The following is a 13,311-nucleotide window of genomic DNA, read 5'->3' on the forward strand; positions in this document are numbered from 1 at the left end:
GTTATATTTAGGGCAATATATATATTGCCCTACTTCCTCGTCCGCAGCCAGCCAGCTACACTCCTCACCAAATTCATGACCTACAAGAAACAGCAAACAGAACTTGTACTCAGTATCTGTGTACTGAGTGACAAATATGTAGCCATGTAGCCTTTTTGTGATGTAGTGACACTTAGTGAACAAATCTATCTGTCATGAAGGATGACTTAAGTCTCAAAAGAGCCCTATGGTCTACCTGCATAGCTGTTAATTGAACTTAAAAGATATGCAGATGTTTAAAATTAAAATCCTCAATATGTAAATCTTCAACCAGGAAATAATCATAATCAAACCTTTGTTTCAATCTGAGACAAAACAAGTTACGCGTGTTCCTGCAATCTCCCCCAAAGCAGATGTAAACATTTCTTTATATTTCCTTATTTCTTACAAGATTTGATTTGATGTGTGAAACTTCTGTATATTAACGCATAGAGAATAAAAGTGCAAACTACAATTATTTATGTAGCATTCTTTATTGCACGGAAACGGTTTCATTTTTAATTATCAGGGTTCTACAGCCAGGTCCCAACACAGGTCTTTAATGTCTGGGTTCTACAGCATGTTTCTAATACAGGCGTTTTTCTCCTTGCGGGGGTTTACAGCAGTGTGCAGTCGTTTTTCTCCTTGCGGGGGTTTACAGCAGTGTGCAGTCGTTTTTCTCCTTGCGGGGGTTTACAGCAGTGTGCAGTCGTTTTTTCCTCCATGGCTGTCTGTTCCGCTGGAGCCTCCCCCACCAGCTGAAAATTGCACATCCTTTACACTGGAAAGTAACAGTTAAAACAACAGTGAGCCGTGTTTGCAGACCCACCAATGCAAAGAGAACTGAAACTATGCAGCATGCAAATAGCGCACAGATCGTCATCAGTATATTTAACGCCTGTTCAGTTAGCAGTGCTCGTCTACAGAGTTAGCAGTTAGGAATAGAGGGTTAGTGTGTTAGTGTGTGTGTGTTTGTGTGTTACCTTGTGGAAGTACGTTTCTTTCAAAGTATGCAGGGACGTTCATGTTACCAGCAGGTCTGTATTGAGCCACCACAAACACCCTCTTGCCGTCTGTAGCCAGACCCACGCCCACCTCCGTAGTCTCCTTCCACACCACCTGGGTGAAGTGGCCTGGGAGGGGGAACCAACAGGTTAGGGGTGAACATGGGTCACTTTGACGTGAGCCAGGGGTTTGAATCCCTGCCACGATTTCTGCAATACCATGCTACCCTGATACCACAGATAATTGACCATGTGGTGCTGGTGTATTTGTTGTCCTTACAGTGAAGCATCAGGGATTACCTGTGTTGCCTTTGAACCCAGGGCTGTTGTATTCATAATCCTTCACCTCGCCGTACCAGCTTTCAACAGCCTCCTTCCCTGAAGCAGAGAAACAACTAAATGTGGACCCCAGTGTCTGAAGAGAATTCAGTCTTTTAGAACAACCCAGAGTGGATACACTAACCCTAACCCTACCTGTCAGGTTGATCGTTGCAGAGCTGGACATGCAATATATGTTCTCTCCATCGCTGGTACTGCTGTGTTCCATGTTCCCACTGTCCAGCAGGTGATTGGCCCAACTCTGGGCTGACTCGTTGAGGTCTTTGCTCAGGGTCAGCGGGGGGCTCTGGTGCATCTGCCTGTAGGTGTTGTGCGTGGTGAGGAACTCCTTTTGAAAGCTTCCATCTACCAAGAAAAAATGAACATCTCTATTTGTGTTGCTGTGTGGCAGAGTCCATTCTAATCAGGTTCAAAGGCAGGTCACCTATGGTCAATCCCCCTGCCCCAACACAACTTGGAAAGGGCAAGGAAATGCTTTCATAACACAAACATTTCCTATGTGTCTACTCACCTGCCATTGTATCAGCTAAACTGGTGTGGCCAAGCAGCTGGAGGAAAAAAGTCTGCACCGAACACAAACACACAAAACCCTTTAACTATACTTCCAAATACTGAGGACAATATAACACAGGTATCTGACATATACCTGTGTTGAAGAGATTACATGCATATAAACCAGAGAGATAGTCACTCACCTGTGTGGTAGTGGTGGACTGCAGGTGTGTTTGGGAGGTTTGGATATCTGCTCTCTGCCTCTCACAGCCCTTATACAGTCCAGCCTGGCCTCGCCCCCTACATCCTCTGTGTAGGAGGGGTAGTGTACGTGCACACACACACACACACACACACACACACACACACACACACACACACACACACACACACACACACACACACACACACACACACACACACACACACACACACACACACACACACAAACACACAGTCACACACACAACCTTGCCTTGTAATTTTCTCAGGAGGCCCCTCCTTGTGTGGTTGGATGTTGCAAGACATTTATCAAAGGTCCCTTGCCTCTCCTCTCGCTGCCTCCTTTCCTCTCCCTCTTCCCCTCTCCTGTTCTATCTTCTTTTCCTCTCCTCTCCCCTCTTTCTTTCCCCACCCTCTCGTCAGGAGTTGGGGGGGGGGGGGGGGGTTGACGTTGACAATTAATTTATGTGTCATGTTTAATCTAAAGATTTTATTTTGCAATTCATGGTTATGAATGACCTGATGTATCAAATCGCCTACGTTTACACTGTTTGTAAACTGTTTGTAAGGATTTGGCTTGGGAATTCGAGCTATGTGAGTGGCTCGGGTTTTCGAGCGATCGTATTGGCTTGGGTTACCACCAGCAGGTCTGTACTGAGCCACCACAAACACCCTCTTGCCATCTGTAGCCAGACCCACGCCCACCTCCGTAGTCTCCTTCCACACCACCTGGGTGAAGTGGCCTGGGAGGGGGAACCAACAGGTTAGGGTGGAACATGGCTCACCTTGTTGTGAGGCAAGGGTTTCTGTTTTGTCACGTGAGAGACATGAAATAGTTTGAATCCCTGCCACAATATCCTGATAATCGACAGATAATTTACCATGTGGTGCTGGTGGATTTGTCTCTATAAGAGAAACTATGCTGTATCAGGACATGGCTAAGCAGTGAGATTTGACACAGCAGCTTTTAAGGCAGCTACAGGCTCAAAGGGCTTCAGAGGTCCCAATAACGTGACCTAACCCCCAAACCCTGAGCCCTATACAGGGCAAACTCTCCAAACCCACAAGGAACAATTTGTGAGAAGACTGGAACTCTTACTTCTAACTATAAACCAGAAATAATTCTATTAAATTCAATTGTATTTCTATAGCCATTAATCACCATTATGGTCTCAGAGGGCTTAACAGGCCCAATATGTATGACACCCCCGTTTACCATAGCACCCACAAGGGCAAGAAAAAAAAAGAACTAGGAGGACTTGTAAAGCCTTTGTGGTGAAGAGGATTATCACGGTTGGCCGCTCCCCATTGTTCACTAAGCTGTCATTGAGATGTTGTCTAGTGATGTCATCTTGATCCACAGTTACTGAGAAATTGTAGAGAAATTCACCCGTCAAATTCCTATTAGATTGTGTTTCTTTGGCGCAATGCCTGTAAACACTCAAGTTATTAATGACAGGGATCTACTGCATGGTTCCCATTCAAGTGGTTTTACTGGCAAGGTTCACCTGTAAGTTTATCATTTAAACATTTGAATGGCATGGTTCTACTGCATGGTTCTAACACAGGGCTTATAATGTCAGGGCTCTACGGCATGGTTAGGGAGTTTACAAGTTAGGAAACCTTGAGAAGGAACATGGCAGGATGGGCAATAGTTGCCAATGGATGGACATAGTGGCATTGACACGCAAACAAAGTCAGATGTTGTGATAGGGGAGTTGGTATCAGGAAGCAATAGATGGTTTTGTCACATGGTGGTTCACAGGAACAGAAAGTACGAATCAGGTGAAACCACAGCATGATATTATCTTGCACTATCACAGAACACCACAGGCACAAACAAACTAAAGGTTTCAACAATTAGTGCGGAGCAGCAGTGTTCAGCCGTGTCTGGTTGTCTTAACAGTGACCCATCTGGCAGTACCTGTGTTTCGCTACCTTCTTTCTGCCTCTTCTATTCCGTACTCGTCTCCTGTCCTCTCCACCTCTGCTCTTCTCTCTTCTCTTCCTTTTTTCTTTCCTCCTTGTCTCCTTTCCATTCCCGCACTCATCTTCTGTCTTGTCATCCTCTCCTCTTCCCTTCTTCTCTCCTCTCCTCTACTCTCCCCTCATTTTCTCTCTCCTCTCCTCTCCTCTCCTCTCCTCTCCTCTCCTCTCCTCTCCTCTCCTCTCCTCTCCTCTCCTCTCCTCTCCTCTCCTCTCCTCTCCTCTCCTCCACTTTCCTCTCATCTCCACCTCTCTTATCTATTATATAAGTGTTCTGGGTAATGTTGGGCCATATTGCTTCTCCACACTCAAAAACTTGTTCCATTAGCAGACGCTTGGCGAACAGTAGCAGTTATTCTACCAATGAGCAACAAGATTCACAGCATGGATTTTAACGACAGTGGTTACACAGATGCTAGATAGAGGAGACTGCCCAAAGACATTGATTTCCGCAATACCATCTTGCTAGTCATTTTTATTTCCAAAGCCGGACGACGTTGATGGACTTTTCAAACTACGCATTCTTACTGTGTAGTTTGAATAGTGAGTAGCAGCGGCAGACAACACAGCCAAAGCACTAATTAGTTTCTTGTTGCGCGTCAGTCTTGTGCTGCTTTTTTAACAAGGTAGCCAGACTCTGTGTAAACAGGCGCAAGGCGGGCTTCAACAGTACTTGGCGTTTATAAGCTTGTTGTTTCTGTGCGGGATTTGCGGTTATGGATACATGTCTGTGTTTGTGAACACAGGTTTACCAACTAAACAGGCCTTGTGTCTTGCTTGACTGGTTGGCTGGATAAAAAAAAAAAAACTATTCAAACACGCACAGCCTCTGTCAATGCAGAAACATAGGCTAGACACACAGCCACTTTCCATGGAGACATAGAGGGGGTATTAGTAGCCGATTATACTTAGGCAGGCATTTCATATACATTGCGACTGCGTGACAACATATTCAAGATTTGCATGTAGTGCTCTGGCAGCAACCTGTTTGAACCTGTCTCTGGCTTTGTGCTGTGAATGTAACTAAGATCAGCATCCCCATCATCTATAGAGGATATAGGGAGTCCACTCTAATGGCAGTTATTATGTAGCATTAGATCTGGATGCCTGAGATGTCAGTTGTCACTCATACGCATTAGTCACACCATTGCTAACAATCAAATCTATATTAAGTGCAATAGTGTTTTTTACACTAATTAAGGCCAGCGGAAGAAGTTGAAACTGAAAAAGATATTTGTAATATTTTTCCCAGATACCGGGTCAATTTGATCCACAACATAACCGGAGGGTTAATTTGCAAAGAAGAAATCATGAGATGGAACGAAGAGTGAGGGATTTCTCCTTCCAGGGACGGTGGCCTGGACATGTCATAATTGACATATATAGTAATGCAAACAAATATTAGTATATATATTTATAATACTAGTCCAACCTAACTATACTGATCTACCCAAGCTAACGATGTTAATATAAGCTATTCTAACGAACAGAAAATTGTCGTAAATATAACTTTGGTCTGTCATTAGTTAGACTGTAACAAGCAATAAACTGCCTGTGTGTGTGTGTGTGTGTGTGTGTGTGTGTGTGTGTGTGTGTGTGTGTGTGTGTGTGTGTGTGTGTGTGTGTGTGTGTGTGTGTGTGTTTATGCTTGTTCAGTATCTTAGACGAACCCCCACTATCCTCATAGTGGGGGTTCGTCTGAGCCTTTTCCTGTCTTAAATGTCTTAAATACAGATAGTGTCCTTCTACGATGTAAAACGTAAACACATCTAGAGGAACACATGCACTTTGTGTTATTCCTTCATTTTTGATCAATGCAAATAACTGACCCTAAAAACTATGTAGGATAAATATCTATTTGAGTAGATACTAATAATGTTTGAAAAAAGGTACCGCGTAGCCAATTGTCACTGTGTGAAAGCAACACCCATAAGCTCTGTAATTTATTCCTATGTAAGGCAGTTGTTCATTTGAATGACCATCTGATAGAGCATAATAAATAAACCATTGCTTGCCTCAATTATGTCTACCTGCCTTGGAATTTACATTAAACTGAATGCAGCCTTGTAAAGCCCTTGGCGAATGATTGCCCACATTAGGAGGTTGTTGGATTCTGAATTCCCCCTCATTAAAGGGTAACTAATACGCATCAAGATAATAATTTAATAGCAAATTAGCCATTCGGTTACTTGTACTACTAGGCTTGAAAGGCATACATTTTGTAGCAGGTTGGTAATGCAGTCTGAAAGAATTTGTATCTCCCTGGAAAAGTTGCTAGGATATTCATCAAGGTTATTAGGTCTGATCTGAAGTATATACAGAATAAAACCATTGATGGGAGGGCATCATCTGTGCATTATAGAGAGGGGAATCATTATGTCGCAGGTTCAAAATGGTTATGGCTAGGAAATAGGAAACGTGTCCATATTCACCAAGGTTATGAAATCTGATCAGATTGATAATCCTCTATTAATCCCAAAGCAGGGACATGTGCAGTTTTAAAGCATCAGAAGGGGCTAGCCCAATAGCCCAAAGCATCAATAAAAAGGAAGGAAGGAAAGACCTGCTGGAACTCTCCCTCACGCAGTGCGAGTGAGGCAGTCTGTCACTGAGTGAACGGCCCAGTGCAGTCAGAGGGTCGTGAGACATGGCCTCCATCAGGGACAATAGCTATGTCATCGCCCTCATGTCTCCCAACGCCTCCTCTGGGCCAAAGGGGCCCCCCAGGGGATATTAATAGTCTGAAGTATGCAAAATAAAACACTTGATGGTAGGGCAACATCCGTGCAAAATATGTAACCAGGTTACATATTTTGGTATACTGCATGACTAGCCTGGTAGGACAGGTAACTGACTGCTTTGTGTTATGAAATGCAAAACATTATTATCATGACGATTATTATTATCAGCACTGCATTGTAAACCATGTTGACAAGGCTGCATTCAGTTTAATGCATTTTGTAGTTGTGCAGTCATCAATAAAATCCTGACTTATACAGTCAGCCTACACATTTATGAAATGAAGCTAATTATACCCACATAGGCCTATACCCTAAATGTTGATACACTAAAGACACTATTCTAAAACCCAAAAGCTAGTGAACTTTGCTTTCTAAATGTAGCTTAATGCATTTTTTAAAATGACCATTGAATGCATTCTGCATTGGGACTGCATAGCAGACGGGATGCACGCGCACACGCACAACTAGACATACATGCAAAGCAGCACTGAAGTGGCGTCGGATTTGGGTGAGAAGCCTTTAATCCAGGTTTTAGTACCTGTGTTTCGCAATATAGACGCATTCCAAGCGTGTAGTAAAAGACACCCCTCAGGAAAAAACCTACACCTAAATATTCCGAACACGCACACATCCAGGCACAAACATGTACGCAGGCAGGCACGCACGCACATACACAAACACACGCAAACACATGCACGCACGGCACGCCCCCCCCCCCACACACACACACACTGAGCCTCCCTCCTCCTAAATGCTCCACTCGACTGAACATCGTTACATAATTTATGTTAACGCCAAAGACATCTAAGCGAATAACTTTACAGGACACAAGGGCGAATTGAAGCATTGAAACAAAATATGTAAGACCTACTTCTACTCGACAGGTTATATAGACTATGTGTAACATTATTTTTCCTGATTCCATGAATATATGTTGCGAAGAAAGATATTGATTGGCGTCATATTATTAGAACATACAGGATTTTCCTATTACAGTTTTTCTCAGTCGCTTTGGTTCATTTCTCAGATCAGAATTTAAATTCTCAAAACTACCTGTTCAATCTTCACATCAGGGTGTCACTTTTGCACATGAAAAAAACAGTTTCTCATTTATTTGAACGCGTTGCGAATGATTTGGTAAATCCATGCACTTGATTATGTAGGCCTACAATACTCTGCTCTTTCCTAAATAATCAATTGCTTATGTCATGTTGATCGAAATGTATTGTAATGGTCTCTATGGAATAGTCTCACCCCCACAACATTTAGGTATTAGTTCATTGCATAAGTCTTTACATGCAAAATGGTTGAACAAGTTGTCATAATATGTCAAGCATATTTCTATACATTTCTATACGCTGGCATTAGACTCTTTTTTTTGTTCTTTTTTCTAAATCTGTCCTGAATTGGTCAATTGCTACCAGGTGAATCTTGACTTTCCCTAAAGAAGGGAAATCTGTGAAGTGTTAGATCAACCAACGATCAACCAGTACTGGAATAGCTCAAAGGTGCATCTTTTGAACCATGAACTGGCAAGTATATATATAGCTGGTGCACAACACAATGTTACATTGTCTGAGAATTTGTGGCCCAACAGACAGGAACGTCAGGAGTTGTCGGATGACTGCACTGTAATTCCTACAGCAATGCATACAGTTTCCCCTTAGGAGGTTTTCCTATGTTCACATTTCTAGTGTAGCACCTCGCTGATCATTACATGTGCTAGGGCTAGATTCTAGGTTCTAAGGAGCAGTGTGTGACTAAGTTAATAACGACACACCAAGACTGAGAGGTAAGTTTGAACTGTGGTTCATTTATGTAGGAAAAAAAAACTTTTTTTCTACTTGATGCACTAAGTTGTATTTTATTGTATTTGCATTTCTTTTGTTTATTGGGTATTTGGTGTTTAAAATAAATAGAAAATAGTACTAAAATCTCAAAATTGCACCACTTAGATTAGGCTATAGTTAAATTGAGTCAACTAAAAAGCGAATAATAATTCAAATAGCAACTTAAAGGTGCAACGTTAGAAATATTTGTATTGACCTAAATAGGTGTAAATCAACCCAAAGTGAACCAAAAGAGGGGAAATACTTTTCTTTTTTTAGGTCAGTTAACCTGGGTTACACTAGCAATGACATGGTCTGTTACGTAACAAATTACAGTACAAACAGTCAAAGAGTAAATGTGAATCTTGTCTAGTCTCTTGCAAACAATCTCCCACATACACTAAGGTGTAACTTACAATTTACAATAATTGTCTTCAAAACTTTAGCCATAGTTTACATCAGAACATCCCTCCAGAGTACACTGTTATATTGACAACATGACTAAGCAATTTGACTGTCTAATCCGTAGACAATGACACAAGGACTTGTTATTCTGATGGCACTGACATGTTCATTGAAACAGATATTTACTTTTGAGAGATGAACTAAGGATTTTGAGCAAGAGACTGGCTTTTGCATGTAATTCATGGTGTTTTGCTATTTGAACGCATTGTTTTGAGAAATGCACTTACTGCAATTTTCAATTCTGATCTGAGAAATGTACCAAATCGACTGAGAAAAACTGTAGTACCACGACTGTAATCTACATTGTAGTGCCTGTTCATGAACACACGGGGGCGACCTACACCTGTGGAGAAATCAAAATTTGCACGCCTGAACACAATCCGATCAAGATATGGATATGGTTGTTCATATTGTAATTATTAATCTACTTCGTCACCCAAATTGTTGGTCTGAAACTAATTATAATTATAATTATTTTTATGATTATTAATATATTATTATTAATAATATTATCTAAAATTATTCTGGTATGTTTATAATATATTTTAAATACTGGAATATTTCTTCTGTCTCACCCTGTGTGTTATTTTACAGTCTGACCTGAGTTTTGTGGGTTTGATGTATCAATAGCCATGTTAATTCATCTGTGTTATGCTGGGAGCTGATTAGACAAATCACAATGGACTGGTGTGTGTGTGTGTGTGTGTGTGTGTGTGTGTGTGTGTGTGTGTGTGTGTGTGTGTGTGTGTGTGTGTGTGTGTGTGTGTGCCAGACATGCGGTGCCGTCTGGGGTTTTTGATTCTCCGGGTGTGTGTCCCCACTCTTTATCAGCAGGCGTAAGGACTTCCTCCTCGCTCTGACTTCCACCAAGACCAATATTGACCCATCCCTGCAGGCAGTCAACCGTATCCTTCCTGTTGCCATGGAAGCTTATCCCACAGTATGAGACTCTTCTTATATTTTGGTGTGGAAGCTAGAGCCCACCTTTTCTTCACCTGGGGGGATACATCATACACACTGGATGTACCAGTATGTATGACAGAAGTGTAGTGGTGAGGGTTTTTGACTCCCAGCAGAAAGATTCCTTACCCCTGCTTCAGGGGTGGTCAACCTTTTTTGGACCCCTGACCCCATTTTGTGGTGTCACATTTGTTAGGACCCCAACAGATACAGCATAATAAGAATAATGCTTATAAATATTCTTCTGCCATACACACTTCTTTTATTTAAAAAGTCCCCGTGCTCGAGGCAAAGTAGGGGACTCTTACAGGAACCCGGACCCTGCGGACCCTGGGGACAGCGGGGGCCCATCCTGGGACTGTTCCCATCGGAAGTCCTCCTTGGGTCATTTTTCAGGACCCTGGACCCCGGGGGGGCCTCAGTGGCCCTGTCCTGGGAACCAAACCCTAATCCTCAAACCAAACCCTTAAACAAACCCCCAACCCAAGCCGAAAGACACACCCCAAATATATATTTTGTTGATTATAATTCCCTGTCTGCATGACAAAAGCACCTGAGTAGTAAATACTTGCTGGTCAGTAACCGAGTTTGTTTGCAAGGAATCAAACCGGAACTGCTTGTTGCACTCCGAAGATACATCATGCATGTTCGTGGCATGCCTTAAAGGGGACCTATTATGCTTTTTCGACTTTTATGACCTATAAACGTTGTTATAATGATTGATAGTCATGTTTAACCATACTAAAGTGTCGAATAATGACGTACATGCATTTCAACGAATTCCCTGCTGACAGTCTGGGGTGGCTGTGCAGACGTTTGCGATTCACTTGTTCACATTTCCGGGAAATCATCTACGTAGGCACTCCTGCCGCGCCCCCATATGCCTGGTCAAACTGCCCGCGCGCGCGCTTCATGGAAGGTAACCAATCACAACAGAGTTTGGTTGGCGGTAGGGGGGTGAGGGGGCGGAGAAGGACGAAACCGAGCGTTGACAGAGAATGGATGAGAGGAAGAGTTTTCCCGAAAATCGACATTGTTTTTTGTGTATGGTCAAACATACTATCAATCATTATAACAACGTTTATAGGTCATAAAAGTCGAAAAAGCATAATAGGTCCCCTTTAATGAGGGATGAATTCAAACATCCACCATAAATGAATAAGTATAAATCCACAAGGTGTCAGATATGCGTGACGTTGTGGTTGTATTTCTTTCGACCCGATGGCCTTCCCTGGCCCTGCAGCACACACACACTCTTAATCTCCTGGGGTCCCTGGGGGCCCCACAGCAGAGTCTTGGTGGTTTTCTCCAGTATAGGGGGTCTCCCCCGGAAGACCCCGGGGGACACCAGCCTCCCCACCAAGCCAGGGGCCCCCCTCCGCCTCTGGCCAGATGTGTCCGATCCCAGAGGAGGCTCACGTTGCGTTGCTGGGGCGCCTCTGGCCCGCTGAGGTTCTCCTCGGCTGTCGGGGCCTGTTCCGCCGTCTGGAACCTGCCTCGGTCTGAGGTTCTCGCCCTCGACAGCCCTGCCCCTCCTCCAGTCACGGTGGCCGGACCCTCGTGGCTGGGACGGGGGGTTCTGGGGAGGGGCGGGGCTAAAAGGCTGACATCCCCGCCGCTGAAACACTCGGGGCTCCGAGGCGCTCGTCGCCACGGTGAATTGAAAGGTGGTGGTTGTTTCCGTGGTAACCCCCACCTCGGGGTCGCAGGGGCTGCTTGTTTCCGCGGTGACCTCGGCGGTCTCCGGAGGTTGTGGTCGTACATCGACAGACGTGTGTGAGAGACTGTCTTCTCGCCTGTTGCTGTGGGGGAGGGAACACCATTAGAGCCCGCGGGCATCAGCTTACACGAGGTCTTGGTGCGGTTTACATGTGAATTTAGCTTTTGACATGCCCCCTCCCGCCACCACCACCACCAACACCCCCACCACACCATGACATCACTAGTGAGAACTGTGAGCTGGGATGATGTGGAGGGGGGGGAAGGGGTAAAGCAACAGATGTGAGGAGAGAAAAAAAGAAGTGGAGGCACACCCAAAAACAAATGGCTGTCACGCTTCCCTGGCCGCCGCGGTCCTGCTAACGTTACCGCTAACGAGGAGAATATGGCTTGAGATGTGATGACGAGAGAGAGAGAGAGAGAGAGAGAGAGAGAGAGAGAGAGAGAGAGAGAGAGAGAGAGAGAGAGAGAGAGAGAGAGAGAGAGAGAGAGAGTGGTTGTAATATAAATCCCAAATAAACGTAAATATACCGTAACCTAGCTAATAAATCTACAAATGCTACATCTCACATGAGAAAGCTGTAGAATGACAGATCATTTCACAATAAATTAGTAAACAAGGACGAAAAACACAATTATTACCAATCACATTACTATGCTCCTTTACTTCCCAAGTGGAGGCTTTGTGAGGTATAAGCCCTATACCTCTAATCTAAACCGTAATGGAATGTTTTAATGGAATTAACAGGTTGTATTTTATGGAAACTGTCTGGCAGTTAAGGGGTTACGGGGTTTGTCTCTCAACTGAACGTTTCTGGGTTTAATGCCCAAGGATCTTTTTGCATTATATTGCTTCTGATGAATCTGCCTCTTAGCATCCGCTAAATGACAAGGGACGGATTTTGAATCAACTGCCCATGCAGCGCGTGGAAGACAGTGGTCTGGACAGGAACAGAAGATGGCCTCCGCACCTGTTCTGCTCGTCGGTCTCCCCCAGCGGCGACGGAAGATACAGCTGTAGTCTGGAGAAGGTGAAGTAGCTTCTCCCGTCCCCCCCTGGGGCCCCGGGCCAGTCCCGGGGAGCAGGGGGCCCCGGGCTGCAGCGGCTCAGGGGACCTGGGGGAGTAGGGGCCATGAGGACACGGATCTGACAGAGTCATCTGAGGTTAAGGGAGCCCTTTCAAGCGTCGCAGAGTGTCACAGATGTCACTTTGCACGAGCCAAGATTTGTTTATGCGACATCTTGAAAGTGGCATGGTCAGCATTTTTAGGACTGTCTGACACACATCTGTCTGTTCGAGGTCAACCAACAGATTTGACCATTTAGCCTCAAACACGACACAGCTTCTTCCTGTCAGGTGCATTTAGACAGAGTTTGTGGGATAGAGGGAGAGAGAGATAGAGAATTGCTTAAGAGAGTGCAATAATTATATTATATACACAAACACTTCTGGCAGTGGTTTCTATGAGCCAGTGGAGAAAACATTTTTTTCTGTTCCTTGGAATCAGCTGGTAAACAGATGGAAGCTGTTTGTA

The 13,311-nt window shown here is 44.1% G+C and overlaps 1 protein-coding gene across 2 annotated transcripts; it reads right to left on the minus strand.

The window, feature by feature from the left end:
• Positions 1-480: 480 nt before the first annotated feature.
• Positions 481-2,205, minus strand: LOC130383736 (Golgi-associated plant pathogenesis-related protein 1-like). 2 transcript variants are annotated; one of them, XM_056591496.1, is made up of 6 exons: positions 2,057-2,205; positions 1,873-1,924; positions 1,497-1,706; positions 1,323-1,400; positions 1,002-1,151; positions 481-776 (listed from the first exon to the last, which is right to left on the minus strand). In XM_056591496.1, exons 2-6 carry the CDS (start codon positions 1,877-1,879, stop codon positions 712-714), a joined length of 510 nt encoding a protein of 169 aa, XP_056447471.1. In that variant the 5' UTR covers positions 1,880-1,924; positions 2,057-2,205; the 3' UTR covers positions 481-711. The 2 variants fall into 2 exon arrangements, with proteins under 2 accessions (XP_056447471.1, XP_056447472.1); XM_056591497.1 differs by having other exon boundaries at positions 481-799; positions 2,057-2,182.
• Positions 2,206-13,311: the final 11,106 nt, after the last annotated feature.

The sequence above is a fragment of the Gadus chalcogrammus genome, chromosome 6 (genome assembly GCF_026213295.1).
Source record: "Gadus chalcogrammus isolate NIFS_2021 chromosome 6, NIFS_Gcha_1.0, whole genome shotgun sequence".
Classification (NCBI taxonomy): Eukaryota; Metazoa; Chordata; class Actinopteri; order Gadiformes; family Gadidae; genus Gadus; species Gadus chalcogrammus.